Source organism: Corvus cornix, chromosome 17, assembly GCF_000738735.6.
Source record: "Corvus cornix cornix isolate S_Up_H32 chromosome 17, ASM73873v5, whole genome shotgun sequence".
In the NCBI taxonomy this organism is placed as follows: domain Eukaryota; kingdom Metazoa; phylum Chordata; class Aves; order Passeriformes; family Corvidae; genus Corvus; species Corvus cornix.
In genome coordinates, this window is record NC_046346.1 from 9,762,557 (window position 1) to 9,778,976 (window position 16,420).

At 51.8% G+C, this 16,420-nt stretch overlaps 2 protein-coding genes and 1 non-coding gene across 3 annotated transcripts; all 3 read right to left on the reverse strand.

Moving 5' to 3' along the window:
• Positions 1–545: 545 nt before the first annotated feature.
• Positions 546–11,496, reverse strand: ZMYND19 (zinc finger MYND-type containing 19). The gene is made up of 6 exons (XM_039561887.1): positions 11,381–11,496; positions 11,026–11,085; positions 9,719–9,825; positions 4,546–4,686; positions 3,431–3,611; positions 546–2,102 (listed from the first exon to the last, which is right to left on the reverse strand). Exons 1-6 carry the CDS (start codon positions 11,429–11,431, stop codon positions 1,959–1,961), a joined length of 684 nt encoding a protein of 227 aa, XP_039417821.1. The 5' UTR covers positions 11,432–11,496; the 3' UTR covers positions 546–1,958.
• Positions 11,497–13,434: 1,938 nt separating this feature from the next.
• RPL12 (ribosomal protein L12) lies at positions 13,435–16,331 on the reverse strand. Its single transcript, XM_039561889.1, has 7 exons — positions 16,210–16,331; positions 16,062–16,135; positions 15,609–15,707; positions 14,854–14,935; positions 14,160–14,246; positions 13,618–13,730; positions 13,435–13,530 (listed from the first exon to the last, which is right to left on the reverse strand). Exons 1-7 carry the CDS (start codon positions 16,244–16,246, stop codon positions 13,525–13,527), a joined length of 498 nt encoding a protein of 165 aa, XP_039417823.1. The 5' UTR covers positions 16,247–16,331; the 3' UTR covers positions 13,435–13,524.
• Positions 15,093–15,220, reverse strand: LOC120410927. Its single transcript, XR_005603280.1, has one exon. It is a non-coding gene; the product is annotated as a small nucleolar RNA SNORA65 (small nucleolar RNA).
• Positions 16,332–16,420: the final 89 nt, after the last annotated feature.

Here is a 16,420-nt window from a genome sequence, read left to right on the forward strand (position 1 = left end):
CCTCACTGCAGCAGCATTACAAACATCAGCACCAACTCCTCCCTGCTCGGTGCTGCTCAAGTGTTTAAGGGCTCTAAGACTGCACTTTGTTTTGACAAACATGATTCCTGGTAATAAAATGGAAAATTGGCAGGACAAATTGCAGCCTTTTAAACAGGCAAGGAAAAAAAAAATCAATACTTCTGCCCTGTTCAATGGATTACCCCAAATAATAATAAAAAAATATTCCTTATGTCCCATTTTATATTAATCAAAAAATGTGCAGTTCATTTCAAGGAAAGAATTAAATGTTTCCTTTTAAAAAAGGAATTACCCATTACAGGAAAATGTGATTAGGTCCCGCTTGGTTTTTTCACACTGAAGGGCATTTTGGGCTGCCTGAACAGAAAAATTACAGTACAACCACGGCTTAAGAGTGGCAACTTGACCAAGTGCCTTCAAGTGAACTTCCAGCAGGAAGTTTCAGAAGTTCTTCGCTATTTCCCAAGGTGCTTAAAGCCAAAGGATGAAAACCCACCCAAATATTAATAATTCAGAACTTCCTGTGCAGATATTAGAAACAGAATATAATATTGGAAGTCCACAGCAGATCAATTTTCTAACAAATTGAATACAAGCAAGACCAACATTGCAACATGAAGTGGCAAAGTGAATCCTGATTGAAAAATCAAAATTCTAAACGGCTTTTACAAAAAAATTTTCACAAAGCACTCCAAGAAAGGCTCTGCATTAAGCACTCAGCAGCTCACATTCTTCTACTGTGAAGCAAGACTAACACCTGGCACTAAATTATCCATTTAGTTCTTCAGGAAACTCAACTGATGTTCCTTACACTTCTAAGGCAAAAATGAAAAAGAAAATGGTTATTCATGAAAAGAAAAATAGGCATGTGCTCTGCAAGGGAAATCTTCCTCCCATTCTACTTTGTTACTACATAAAAAAAAGTCAAAAAGTAATTCTTGAATTAATGACAACTCTTAAAAAAAGTGAATAAATAATTCAAATTACCCAGTATTAGATATTTAAACATCTCTGCACATGACTGGAGTGTTTGCTATGCTACGGGGAAGCCACGAGGGGCAACCACATCCACACACAGCTGCTACCTGAGCTCCCCTACCACTGCCTTCTGTACAAGGGCTTTGGAACAGAAAGCTGAGCCAGCTTCCTAAAAATCCTGGCTGCTCTAAGGCCCATCTCCAGCAGCCCCTCCGAGGCAGCCCTGGCTGCAGTGCCTGGACACAGATCCCAGAGGGTCCCTACAGCCCATGCCAGCTCCTGGGGCACTGCTCCTACCCTGCAGGCACTTCCAGCATCCAGGGGTGACTGAGCTCTGAAGGCAGCTGGAAGGGAAGGGGAAAAAGCCAGAGAGCAGACATGGATTCATTCCAACCTTTACTTTGTTTGCTCTTTTTTTTGTTTGTATTTTCTTTTAAATAGAGCTTCCATGCAGAGTTCTCCAGAGTTAGTGCTGATGCCGGAGCCTGCCCCGCCGGCCTTGGCACTGCCACAGACACTTCTGCCACATGGGAGGAAAAGCTTTTGCTACATGACTTTTTTTCTTTTTTTTTTTTTGTTTTGTTTTGCTTTTTTTAAACTTTTAGGCCAACAACATGTTCTCATCTGAACATTACAGTTAATGAGTGCTATCAAGAATTCCTAACAAAAACTGTACATGAGTTTACAAACGTATTAACATATAAATAATGAGAAGCTTCCTGCCTGGAGCCTCCACAGTAGTCTTTTTGCTTGAGAATATAATACTGGAAGGGCAGACCCGATCCCTTTCCACAGCACCAGTCAGAGCTGGCTTAGTCCAGTCAGCCGTTCTGCTCAAGCATCACAGGGTTTTTCTTCAGTGCCTCTGGCTTCAATAAGCAGTCTGTCATACTGTGCAAAAGCAAGAGTCCAATGCCTTTGGGAAGGAATCCTGCTGCTGAGAGGCCTCTGCCACCCGGTCATCGTTCTGGTCCGAGCTCCTGCTGGAAGGTCCTTTTCTTCTCCCGACAGTGTTTCTTGTGAGCAGGCCAGTCCTTCTGCTGGCACTGCGAGCCGCAGTACCGCGCCACCTGGCAGCGGCCACAGATGTTGAATTCACGTAACTGGGGACAAAAGATGGCATTAGAGGGGCTGCTCAGGGCCCAGGAGAACCTCAACATCGCTCCCGAGGGGCACCCCAACAGCATTCCCAAGAGAACCCAACAGCATTCCCAAGGAGCTCCATGATCGGGTCTTGCACGCCTGTCACACACAGGTGACGGGACAAGGATAAACAGCCTTAAGCTGAAGGAGGGCAGGGATAGATGGGATATTGGGAAGAAACTGTCCTCTGTGAGGCCCTGCCACAGGGTGCCCAGAGCAGCTGGGGCTGCCCCTGGATCACTGGAAGTGTCCAAGGCCAGGCTGGACAGGGCTTGGAGCAACCTGGGATAGTGGAAGGTGTCCCTACCCGTGGAATGAGAGGAATTTTAAGGTCCCTTCCAACCTAAACCAGGCTGGCATTCTGGGATTCTATGAAACACAACATCCACCATGAGTATCAGAGAATCAAAGGGGTTTGAAGCAATTTCAGTGGTTTTACAGTTGCTCTTATAAAATGGGCTTAATAGACAAAATATTGGAGCATTGCACGTTTGTTGGCACAGTGCTGCCATTTTGTCAACTTAAGTTCTGTTTTCAACTACAAACACCTGAAATTCAGAAAGTATCAGGAGGGCTGCACAAGCTCAGCCACTGCCAAAGTTACTGTTATCCAGGGAGCTTTTGGGCACAGGCCCAAATTAAAGGCAGAGCTCCCTCTGCTTCAAATACAGGGCATTTAAGATCATTTTTGCAAACATTCCCTTCCCCAAAGCAGGAAGTGGAACACAACGGGTTTAGCCCGCTCAGCATCTGCTCTCACAAGCCCTTTATAGATAAGGCATCTGTGTGACAGAGGCACAGCCCATTCTCTCACTCCTGATGTTGCTTTATCTTCCTCCAGCAGAACCTTTCCTCCCAGCTCTGCCCTGAATGAAGGCCACTCCAATTCACCTTCTGCTCAGGAAATGGTAACCAGGTTATTTTTTGATTCCATGACTGCCCAAACCCTCTTACAATGCTTCCTGTTGCCTCACACAGCTGCTCACTCATCCCAGCTCTGCTCCCTGGAGGAAAGCTTCCACCTGGCTTTTTGTGCACTCTGCAGAAATCACCCTCCTCCCAGCAGCCCAGTAACATCCACTGCTCCAATCAAACCCATGTTCCCTCCAGCTGAAAATTATCACAGGGTCTGGAGGTTCAGGCCAAAGAAAACCTGAGTAGAAGAAAATTACTGGTTTTAGCCACTGAATGGCTCACGTAAAGCTCTGCATTTTAAATAACAAATAAATCCCTGGACACCCCATTAGCCCAAGGCACTCCATGCTCACTCCCAGCTCTCTGAACCCACCTGTTTTTCAATCATTGTGCAGGGAGGGTAGTGACATTCATAGTAAGTGCAGGAGTTCTCTTCCTCCTCCACAACATCCCCGTTAGCGTTGTAATATCTGGTTACATTCAGGACAGGAAACTGCTCTTCTATGGGGTCTGTAGGAAGCTGTTGGATTGCCAGCCAGTACAGACTTTGTTCCCTGGAAAAAAAAAAAAAACAAGTACCAATTTGGTACATCAATTCATAATAATCATACAGAGAAACTGATTCCAAATTTATTAATAAATAAGGTTAACATTGTATTTAGCCTCACACTGCACATACTGCTCATATATTGGGTATTTTTAGGGTTATTTTAGCCCAAGTGCAAAACTCAGAAGTTTAAAAGTATCAATCAAGAAACATTTCTACCAAGCAAAACTATTTCTGTGCAAAATTATTCACACCAAGTCAAAATTTATTTCTGGCTTGAAGTCTGTTCCTTGCTCTTGAACCCCCAAAATCACACAGAGCATTTGTAATTCACTACAACTTCTCAAAATCAGTTTAAGCAGCTCCCAACATCCCCATCCTAAAGGTACTGCAAGTGTTTCAGGAGAAGAGTGTGATGTGAAGTCTGGGGTCTCCCACTGTGTCACATTCCTGATTATCCAGATCCATCCTGGCACAAAGAGTTTGATGTGCTGAGTAGCATCAGTGAAACCCAGCCCGTGGGAAGCTCCCACAAGCTGCTGGTGAGAGGTGCTGGAAGCTGAGCCCAGACTGACACTGAGTGAGTCCAACCCCAACCCACAACTTCCATCACGAGCATTTTGCAGTTCCCTGTTCCCGCAGGTCACACTGGAATTTCGGTGTCTGAGAGGCAGAAGGCAGCGAGATGTGCAGCTTCCCCTGAGGGAAGCTCCCCTCAGCTGGGAGGGTTCCTGCTCCTCCTGGCACAGCCCCGAGGGTGAGATGGTCCCTGCACAGCAGGGCTGGCGAGCACAGACTGTGCCCCAGCTGAGGACGCCGGACAGAGCGATGTATAAAGCATCCAAGGTCAAATCAAAAAGGCTCTGGCAAGGCAAAACTCACTAAAGGAAGGAGACAACATTTGAAGAGATCTTCATTCCCCCTGCCAGGTGCTGCCATACCTTTGTTTGCTAGAGATTTCCTCAGCCTTGGGCTTCCACCCCCACGGGACGAGGCGCAGATTGTCCAGGCGGTTGTCCACGGTCACCGAGTTCAGATGCACCACCTGAAAGCCAGGAGCAATCCCTCCCCGGTGCCTCTCCCTGCAGGAGACAAAACCAACCTGAAGGTCAGTGATGACCAAGAATAGCTAAAAAACAAAGGATCACACCAATTCCAGAGGCAATGTGATTGGGACCTGCTGGCACTGGGCTGCCAACAGACTCCAGTGGCTACTTCAGACAGGGCAAGTCCCAGGAGAAAGTCCCTTTTTCCAGCAGGTGATTTCAATTATACATTAGTTGAATGAAAAGGCACTCAGAGTATAGAGTAATTTTAAGCATATTGCTTAGTTCCAGAGTCTATTCCTGCAGTTACTGCTAGAGATCCTTGGAATTAGTGTTCCTTGAAAGGTGCCAATGCTGGCTTATTATTTTCATAGGAAATTCTATCAGACACATTTGTGCAAGTTTGGCACTGGTGTGGAGCCACAGAGCTTGTTATTTATGAAGGAACCTCCCTGGGCAGCCACAGGACAGAGGTTTCACCAAGTATGCAAATGCTTTTCAGACTCTAATTGTGTGTAACACACTGAAAGTCTGAAATGACTCCACAATTGACCAAGAGGCACCTGAAACTTGCCCAAAACCCAGAGCAGGACTAAGCCAGGATGGCTGAAGGGGGAATCTCCCCTACTGCCTTCTAAGAGTTTCCATTTTCCCCCTTCCCCTTTTCACCCCTCCTTTCTCTGTTTCATAAAGTTCTCTGTCGAATACCCTCATGTTTGACAAGTTTCTGTACCACTTCTTGCGGGAATCCCCATCCCAGCTGAAATGCAAGGCTTGGACAGAAGGCTGTGCCCCTGTGTTTGCTCTGCCATGAGGAACTTCCCAGCACAGGAGCACAAGGGCCAAGCAGAGTTGACAGCACTCACTGAGGTAACCCAGCACCTCCTCCCTGGAGATCTTCCAGCAGCTTCCCACAGCTTCACCCAAACCCAGCCTGGACACTGAGTCCTGCTCAGCCTTTACTGAACATTTCAGCTCAAACAGTTTATTTAATTTTCAAGAGGTATTTGCCTGAGTTTAAAAATTCCCACTTATTTTAACCTTTACAAAGCTCAGCATCACCCAGCAGAACAGAAAACTCATTTCACTGTGATCTACAATGAAAAATGTAGGATTTTGTTTTCCTGATCAAAATCCATACAGACATGGATAAGTTATACACCTTGGGGGTAAGAAAAACTCTTGCCCCAAAACTTCCTAGAATTTAATGAGCAGAATCCCCTTGGAGAGGGCTACAAGCAGCACCTACACACAGACTGTGCTCCAGCTCCCACAAGGAGCTGCAAGGACACCCTGCACGAGAACAGAGCCTGGAGCCTCCTCCCAGGGAGTCTGCTGGGCCTCCATGGAATGGGGAAAAGTTCTTCCCTTTGAAGGTAAAACAAATAAAATCCTTCTTTTGGGGAAGAAGAAACCAAACTACACACATAAAAACAAACAAACAATGGCAAGGAGTCTGCTGAAGTGCCCTAAAGGAGAAAGCCTGGAATCCCAGCTTGATTTGGGCTGGAAGGGACTTTAACATTGAGCTCATCCCCTGCCATGGGCAGGGACACCTCCCACTGTCCCAGGCTGCTCCCAGCCCCAATGTCCAGCCTGGCCTTGGGCACTGCCAGGGATCCAGGGGCAGCCCCAGCTGCTCTGGGCACCCTGTGCCAGGGCCTGCCCACCCTCACAGGGAAGGATTTCCCAATATCCCATCTGTCCCTGCCCTCTGGCACTGGGAAGCCATTATAAGAAAAGCTACTTCTCAGTTGTTGAAGGCCAGCAGAGGGTCTGGCAAAGGGAATCAGGAATCCTGAGGGCTCCAAGTGGGAGCCCAGGAACTGGTGAACTGCTGAAGGTGCACAGCAGTCAGATATGGAGACAGAGAAGGAGAGAAGGTTCTTAGAATGAGCCTAGGACAAAGTGCCAACTGGAGAGATGGGACAGATAGGAGCAAGGAATCTGGGAGGAGGAGACAGAGGTTCAGAGCAAGAACAAACTGAGCGGGGGGGGAAAGGAAGGCGATTCCAAGACTAAGTTAAGAAATATTTTTAAATTTGATTGGATGAGAGTTTAGAAACTGCTAGAGTTGGGGAAAGAGAGAGGATTATGAGAGATTGCTCCCGACACTGGGAAGTCACAGCAGAGTGGCACATACCTACCCCTGCTCCTCCACAGCCCAGATCTGCACCCACCACCCCAAAAAGCAAATTCTGACCAAATCCCCTCCCACACTGCACCAATCTTTCCCTCCCTGTATGAAACCACATTGATCTACATCACTGGCAGCTTCTCTGTGACCTCAAGTGACAAAAGCCTAAGTAAAGGTGGAAGTTGGGCCTTGCTGGTGAGCAGTGAGTGTTGAACACCACTGCACTGAGGTGTCAGAACTGGTAATGCCAAATTCAGCGTGGTCCCTTCTCTGCACACATCACAAAGGAAGCTTTGAATGCATGAGCACCTCCCACTCCCCTCCCCAGGCTTCAGTCTGAACCATGGACCACCCCAGTTCATCCAAACTGGGACCCCAAACTGGGCAGCAAGGACAGGCTGTGGAGAACCTGCCTTGTCCCTTGGAGAAGGAGCAGAGAAACATCAGTAATGCAGCCAAAACTCCTGCAGGGCTGGAGCTTCTGCCTCTCCCTGCACTCCTGAGCTCCTGCAAGATGCCAGGCAAAACCCTTCCAGCAAGACTTTTCAGGGAATTATCTGGATTCTGCTCTTTTGGTATTTCAGCAGCTCAGAACCCAGGACTGGAATACAAGTGCAGACACAGCAATTCCAGGCACCAGGAACCAGAACTGAGCCTGTTACAGGCAGCAAGATGGTAAGTGCTCTAAAAAAAACCCTAAAAACCCCCAGAAATCAGGTCTTGGATGTCTTTTTGAACATGCAGTTGGTGATACTTATGACTAATCCCCTGCTGCTGCTGTTCCCCAGGGAACATCTCTGCACCCAGCAGAACACAGAGAGCTGGGATTGCTCCACAGGGAACGGGCTGAGGAGATAAGACTTCTGCAGAGACATCCAAACCTGCTCTGAGGGAGCCAAAACTCCATGTGGAAATCACAGCAAGCACCAGAGAGGCTGAAGAACCATCAGGAAGTTCCTCCTGTAAGAATTTTTGCAGCTTATGTGGGGAATTTCCAGCTCTTGGTTGCCTTTTGATCCCACAGTTCCCTCTCCACAGGGCAGCAGGAGCGCTCTGGGAGAAGGTCCCTGTCACTGTTGCAGCTCCAGGCTTTCTATCCCAAGGGCCTCCTGACATGAACAAAACAACCTGCTTAACTTATAAAGAAAAAAGAATTCAAAGATCTGTTTTACTTGTATCTACCACATGCCAGTCACTGTATCTTAGACCAGAGGCACACAACTCGGCTGGGTTTTCATGGTTTTGGGGGTCCATGTGCAGAGAACAACTGAATTACACACCTACACCTGCAGCAATCCATGTTCTTTGGTCTTCATTCATCCCAGGAGTGAGGCTGGCACTGGGAACTGCAATCACTGCCTGGCTCTGCCCAGCTCTCCTGACTCTCACAGGCTCCAAACCCCCAACACTGCCCCTCCTCACCAAGGGAAGGACCTGCCACTACTCTCCAGTTCTGGTTTGTGCTCAGAGCAGCCCCCAAACTGCTCTGTTTAGCTGGGGCAGAAGCTGCACAGCCCCTGCAGCCAAAGTCACCAGAGACTCAGCCATGGACCTGCAGTGCTTGGGCTGCAACTGAAGATCAGCAACACAAACACCTTCAGGACCAAAAGGATTTCACAGTAACAGCAGAGGTATTTTATATTTTTTAGTCCAAAAATCTGCTTTTGCAACTCCAGAACTGCAGCTCTGCTTGCCTGGCAGCTGACACCCCCCTCTGTGCCTCTCCAAAATCCCCATTACACACAAATCTCTTATTTTTCACTCCAGCCCATGCTCGAGTGACACAATTTGAATTTCCTAACTGAATATGCTCAAATTACTTCCTAATTTGAGTAAAACAAGCCAGAAGAGGCAATGGCTGGGCTGTGTCATAAACAAATAGCTGGGCTGTCATCATTTGCACAGCCTTCAACAACTGACCTGAATCATTTTAAGGTGCTGTTTAATGCTACTTACAGATAATAATTATGACTGTCTGAGGTTCACAGTTAGCAGCAGCTGTCAGTGATTTGCTCCACATGCTGCAGCCAATTTCATAATTTCAACAAAAGTTCTATGTGCAATAAGATTAAACATTAACAGATGCAGGTTAAAATCCATATTTAATAAGCAGATTGGAAATAATAATAATGGTCTGATAGTCTTCCTGTCTCCTTCCTCTTGTGCAGAGCCTGGTTCTGGGGAATAAAAGGTAACCTGGAATGATAAAGGGCATCCTGGGCACTGTGACTTCCAAGGATATGGAACTGAATAGAAAATATGCTTACTTTTTCCAAAAAGGATTTTAAAAGAACTAAGGTTTCTTCAGCAGATCCCACCTTTTCTATAAACCCATCAACATCTAGAAAGAGCAATAGATCAGCTCAGAGGGTAAGCTGCTCTCAATGAGGAAATTGGCCCCTGATTCTTAATGTTAATCCTATGAAGGATTTCAAGGATTTGTACAGTATGGAAAATAAGAAGCAGCAGCTGGTATGATATGATGAACCATCAGCATCACTTCAGGCAGTTTTGCAGAAAGCCATAAAAAACACCTCAAACTTTAAAGTTATCAGAAGCTCCTTTTCTCCAGTGCTCTGCCAATTGTCAGTGGACAAAAAACCCCACAACAAACCTTCAAAGGCTTGTCTTCACCTATTGAATGGTGCAGGTCCCCTCTTTTTCCCCCCAGCTGAAGTTTGAGCAGCATTTCTCAGGTGTAAGCAGGGTCTCCATGAATCACACTCACCTCTCACTGCTTTCCCTGCCTGGAATGTTTCACAGGCTGTGCCGTGTGAGGACTCTGCAAACCAAAGCCCTGTGGGCACCCTGTGCTGGGTTTCCAACTCTCCCGAGGGGACTTAAGTTACTACAGGCAGAGCAATCACCCCACACGAGTTGGTGGCAGCAAACTGGGTGAACCCTTAGCTTTTCTCTCCCTCCAGTACCCACCAGAGCAGCTCGTGCAGGAGGCGGCCTGAGCCCCGGCCCCGGTTCTTGTCGAATGCGTAAGCGAAGATTTTAGCACCATTCCCATCAGCATCCACCTCCATCCGAGCCTAGAGGGAAGGGAAAGGCCATGAGATCACCCACACAGGGCAGCAGAGCCCCTGCTCCACTGGGATGGGGGTGGACCCAACATTTCACACTCGTCCCTGTGGGTCACTTGAGCTCGGTGCCATCTGAGCTGTCTCAAACCCCCAAGGGGACCCAACCAGCCTGGCTGGGAAAGGGCAGGGAGGAGCTGCCTGGATAAGGAACAGCAGGAATCCAGCTCTGGGGCTGGGATTCACGTCAGGATCCACATTCTGTCCCTGTGCAGCCAGCAGGGCTTTGCTTTAAGCACTGCCCCTACACCCATCTCACTGGGGTGCTCCTGAGGGTGAGGGCCTGGCCTTTTCCCTGCACTCCACAAGGTTGTGCAGGTGCCAAAGCTCACAGAGTGCAGCAAGAATTTGATCCATTTGGGACAGTCACAGTGTGCTACTGCCACCAGTGACAGAGATACTCACAGTGGCTGCCAGAGGGGAGGCATGGACAAACAGGGAGTGTTCTGGCAGCAGCACGGCCACAACTCCTAAAATTCCTAAGAACAGCCCCAAAACATCCATTGCACAGCAAGAATGTAACAAGTGATGGTCCCTCCTCCAAAAAAGCCTTATTTGTTGAAAATTTTGTAATAATTTTCTTTTACTTTCAAAGCCTTGCTGGAACCCACTTACCCTCTTCCAGTGGATGTTAAGAGTAAAGGACACATTTTTTTGTCCCATAATCAGTTACAATAATACAGGTTTTTTTTATCCAAGAGTAAGTGCAGAGTGAACATTTTTAATGTTTGCCAAACCACAGGAGGACAAATTACCAGTTCTCCAAAAGCATACATATAGTATGAAAACTAAAAACTGCATAATAAATTAGTAAATACATGTTTTAAAACAGTGTTCATCTAATTATAAAAAAAAAAAAAGAAAAAAAGAAAACCCAGAACTTTTCCTGCTTGGAAGCCTCCACGTTGGGACTTCAGTAACTTAAAACTGGTTCTTTTTCCCCCAATCAGGGGAGCTGCAGGCACAGCACTTCCACGAGCGGTTTGATTGGAGCAGAGCACAAGCAAAGCAAAAAGCCGAAGCTCCAGCGGGAGCCCGAGCACCGGGAGGGCGCGGGGAGCGGCGGCGGGGCCGGGGCAGCCCCGGGCGGGGAAGGGAGTCACAAAACCCGGTAAAATAACGCGAGGGGAGCGCGGGCAGCGGGGCCCTCACCTCGAAGGAGTAGCTCTCCACCAGCGGGATGTCCTGCTCGTCGATCAGCGTGTACTTGGTCTGGAACACAGAGAGAGCCCCGTCAGCGCGGCCGCACGGCCCGGCACGGCTCCGGCACGGCTGCGGCACGGCTCCGGAGCGCACGGCACGGCTCGGTAAGGCCCCGGCACGGCTCGGTAAGGCACAGCACGGCCCGGCACAGCACAGCCCTCCCCGCCCGGCAGCACCGGCCGGCCCGCCCGTCCGCTGCCCCCCGCCCAGCCGGACCCCTCGCCCCGCCCCGCCGCCCCCCGGCGCGGCTAAGCCCAGCCCGGCCCGGCCCGGCCCGCCGCGCCCGCCGGCGCCCCGCGCTCACCTTGCCGGCCACCCGCCCGAGCCGGACGATGCCCAGCTTGAAGTCGGTCATGGCGGGGCCGGGCCGGGGCCGCCGCTCGCCCCGCGCCGCTGCCACGCGCCGCCGCCTCGCGCACACCCGGGGGCGGGGCCGCCGCGCCACCGCCCCCCCGCCGCCCTCGGCCATGGCGGCCCGCGCCACCGGCCCACCCTCGCCCGGCGGACCAATGGCGACCTGCGCTGCCGTGACGTCACACCGCGAACGCCGCCGCCGCGGCCAATGGGCGCGCGGCGCGCCGCGGCTCGGATCACGTGGGACGGGGCCGCGGGCGCGGGCGCGGGAGGCGCGGGCGGTGACGTCACGTTCGCGGGAAGCTTCGTGCCGGCGGCAGCGGGGGCGTGGCCGCGCTTAAAGGGACCGCGCCCCCCGGGGGCCGGACGGGGACAGCGGGGACGGGACAGGGCCGGAAACACCCCCGGGGACCCTGGGAAAGGACAGGGACACCCCCAGGGCCGGCGAACCCGGGCTCGCTGCCGGGGGCACATGGCGGCCCGGCCCCGCCGCGTGGATGCGCCGCCGTTCGGGGCGCTCCGGGGGCCGGGCCGTGCCGCAGGCGGGGCCGCGCAGCCCCAACGGCCGTGCGGGGGGAGCTGCGTCCCGGCCGGACCGGGCAGGGATCAGAGTGTTCAGAGGTGGAGAAACCCACAGGGATCATGGCGTCCAAGTGCCGGCCCTGCCCAAGGCACCGAAGAATCTCTCGCTGTGCCCGGGAGCGGTGCTGGGCTTTGCCTGGGGGTGGTGATGTGGCCCCCGGAAGGGGCTGTGGAGCCCAAACTGGCCGTGCCCTGCGTGGGGACGGCAGCCAGGCCCAGCTGGGACACGACAGAGGGACCACAGAGCCGTTGTGGGGTCACCGCAAGGGACTCCCCGTGAGGGCAGTTACTGCCAGCCCTGGGGGGTTGCTTCAGCACCTGTGAGGGTGTCACAGCAATTTTTTGGTTCAAATTTCAGCCCAGGGGATTCTCTGCATCTTCCTTCCCTCAAACCCTAAAGATTTGTGAGATCCTTCTCCCACAGCTGCTCCATCTGCTCATCCCCAGCCTGGATTGGTCCCAGGAGTTGGCCCCAACCCAGGTGCAGCTCCAGCACTTGGCATGGTTAAACCTCACGAGGTTCCCATGGGCCACTTCTCAAGCTTGCCCAGGTCCCTCTGGATGCCATCACATCCCTCAGCTGTGGCACTGCACCCTCAGCTTGATGGCACCTGCAAGCCTGCTGAGGTTGCATTTGATGCCTTCGTTATTAAAGATATTAAATTAAACAATAAATTATCAGCAAGATAGGTGATGTTAATGTGGGTTATTACCTTTGGAACCCTCTGCCTCCTTTTGAAAGAGCCCGATTTGGAAAAAATGAATTCTTGGCAGGGCAAACCATCCTTCCAAGCATTGCTTGGCTTCTACCAGAGCCCCTGCCCTCGGGCAGCATGGGAAAGGTTAGGGATCCTTTCCATAGAACTCCCCTTAAGCAAAAGGAATCATTTTTCCAATTGTTTCCAGCACTGCCAAGTGGAGGAAAACCCCGGGCAGAGCTGCCCAAGGCACAGCCACACCAGGGAGGGACAGGCAGATCCCTGAGCTCGTGGGATTCCCATGTCTGGGAATACCCAGGTCAGGTTTTGCTCAGTTTTGCTGGAGGAGCAAGGAGGGTCCAGCTCCCCTCCACACTGACAGGGACACAGTGGGATGTCCTGGACAGTTGGTGTCTGCCAGGGCTCATGCATTTGATAAAAATGGTTTTTTGATCATGCCTTTCCCTCCGTCACTACAGCCCCACTTCAGGCTCTGCGGCCCTCAAGCCACCAGGGCACTGACCCACATTCCATCAGGGAGCAAAGGACACAAATGGATCTCATTTTGAATAAGCAATGCTTAACTTTCTGCTCATTCCTCAGCACGTTTTTTAACAGCCATACTTCCATCCCTGCCCCAATCCATCCAGAATGGGCTCGGACACCATTTTCCTCAAGGAAAATTCACAGCATGGGACAGGGACAAATCAAGCCAGCACCAGAGTTTGCAGACAACTGGGTCTTTTATTAAAGTATTTAAAGTGCTACAAAAAACTGAAGGAGCCTTTAAGTAGCAACTTCCTTTTCTGCAGTCTTAGCTCTGTAGAAGAAGGAGACACAGCTCATTAGTGGAGTCTGTCAGTAATTAAACGTGATACAGCAATTTCATTTAGAGCTGGGCACTTACAGCCGGGCACTCGATGGCACCACTGTTGATGTCATCGATGATGTCGTGGGGGTGTCTCCCATCAATGCTGCAGCCCACGGACTGGGCAGTGCCAAGGATCTCCTTGATGGTCCCTGCAGCAGGGAGATGCAGCTGGTCAGTGCTTTACCACGGGAAAACATCCCAGGAACTTACCTGGAGCAACCTGGGCTAATGGAAGGTGTCCCTGCCCACAGCAAGGGGTGGAACTGAATGAGCTTTAAGGTCCCTTCCAACCCAAACCAGTCTGGATTCTGACACAGGGAACTCCTCACAGCTCTCAGCTGTCCCCTTTCCCTCTGGGGTTTGCAGGCTGGAGCCTCAGGGCTCACCAGGGAACATCAAGTCACTTACCCAGATCTCACATCCTGGATTCCCCCAGGAACACACTGGAGAGCGCTCCCTGTGCCTCTCCCCTCCCCAAGTGTTGAGGCTGCCTGTTCCCAACTCAGCTGTGAGCCCTCCCTCCTGGGATCCGCAGCAGGCAGAAGGAGCATTCCCTGAATCCCACCGCCAGGACTCACCCGAGAGCTCCCGGGCCAGGGAGCGGTGCCGCATCTGCCGCGCAATGTTCACGATCTCGTCGAAGGTGACGCTGCCACTGTGCTTAACTGTGAAGGGAACAGCAGCACTGAGGCCACCTGGGCACTGCCAGCTCCTGGTTTCCTCTGGGAGCACCATTCCCAGCACTCAGACCACGTGGAGAGCTGGGAGTTTGCAGCTCCAGCAGGGCTGCTGTCAGTGCTGCAGCTCCCGGACTGCGGCACCGAATTATCCCCAACTCCTCTTTCTAAGCTGGAATTCTGCCAGCTCCCCTCTGGCTGCACCAGGCCCTGTGCTACAGCACAGCTACAGCTGCCTGTTCTACCCCAGCTTTGCCCAGAGCAGCTGTGGCTGTCCCTGGATCCCTGGCAGTGCCCAAGGCTTGGAGCAGCCTGGGACAGTGGGAGGTGTCCCTGCCCATGGCAGAGGTAGAACTGATGAGCTTGAAGGTCCCTTCCAACCCAAACCAGTCCAAGATTCCGTAATCTCCTAAAACACAGAGCTCTGCTGATGTGCCATCTGTTGGTACCCTGGCACTGCAGGAATGGGGATGCCCAAAACCAGCCTCATGTCCCCCATTTGCCAGTTTATGCTGAATAATCCCAGGGGAAGCTACTGGTATTTCCCCTCTTTTAGCCCCAAAACATTCAGAACCAGAGCCAAGAGAACACTTACTGTTCTTCTGCTTCTTCCTGTCACGAGGTGGCTCCTTCAGAGCTTTGATAATCAGAGCAGAGGCAGAAGGAACAACCTCTATCTAAATAGAAAGAGATTCATTTCCCCCCTATTCTACACGGAATTCTATTGCTAACAAACATAATCAAGCAGTCAATTATCTCAGCAAAGGTAATTGCCAGAGCAGTGTGGGTTTGGTTAATTCCCTCATGCTCCAGGTTTTTTTTTGTGCTGTAGGAATCTGTTCCCAGGTTTTCGGCACAGGCCTCCCCACATGCAGGAGAGGACTGCTTCCTGCCTGGGGCTTCCTCTCAGCTCACCACTGGAATGTACCAGCCACGGGCATCAGAACAGGTACGGTGGCAGGTGGCTACAGGAATTGGCAAGATTTCAATTTATTTATTTCTGTGCTGCTTTAAGTAATGGGTTTTTTTTTTTTTTTTGCTGGTTGGAGGTTCTGTAGAAAGAACAATTCATCTGCAACAGGATGAAAGTTGAATTTTGGTACATGACGATCATTTCTCAGGATCCTCCAGCCTCGCAAAGCCCCAGGCTCCACACACATCCCCCCACCCACGTTTTAAGGTCTTCTCAGAAGACCCCCACACACCCCCTGTGTGGCACTCATTTTATCCACCTCGGAAGGATGAAGGGCTGAGTGGACCCTGCCGGGATCCCGGCTGGTGGCTGGAGCAGGCAGAGCTCGGGTGGGCTCCATGCCTGCAGCACCGGCCGGGCCCTGCGGCTTGCGGTACCTGCGCTTGCCTGTTCTGGATCGTCAGCTTCACCGTGATCCGCAGCCCCTTCCAGTCGCCCGTGGCCTTGGCGATGTCATCGCCCACCTTCTTGGGGGACTGAGGGACAACACGTGGAGATCACAAAGGGCTCGGGTTAAAGCCGAGAGCCCCAGCGCTGCCCCGGCTTCTTCTCCGTGTGTGCTACTGCTGAACACCTTTACTCCAGGATGGAGCAGCACCGCCCCGGTGCTCCCCAGGGCACGCTTCCCACCACCTTCGGAACGCATTTTATCCCTCCTGCCCCCCAGGACACGCTGAATTTCCCCCGGGATTTACTCATTCCCCTCAAGCAGGACATGCTTTCCACTCCGCTCGGGACATGTTTCATCCCTCTCCTCCCAGGCCACGCTCGCCCCCGACCTCCCACCTCTCTGCCCTCGCTCCCCCCAAAACCCCGTCTCCGGTACGTACCAACCCCAGGGGTCCGATCTTGGGGGCCAGCGCGGACGTGGCTCCGACCTCGCCGCCGGTGCAGCGCAGGTAAACTGCGGGGACAGCGCCGCGTCAGCCGAGCCCGCCGGGCCCCGCCCCCCTCCCGCGCCCGCTGCCCGGTACGTACCGACTTTGATCTCGTTGGGGTCGAACTTGGGGGGCATCGCGGCGGCGGATGGCGGGGGATGGAGGCGGATGGAGGCCGGTGCCGAAACCCAGGCCTTCCGGAACAGCGAAAAAGGCGGGGATGGCGGCGTGGGCCCGAGATATACTGCCGAGATCTCGCGAGAGGACAGGCAAGTATAAATACCGGCCGAGATCTCGCGAGAGGCGAAGAG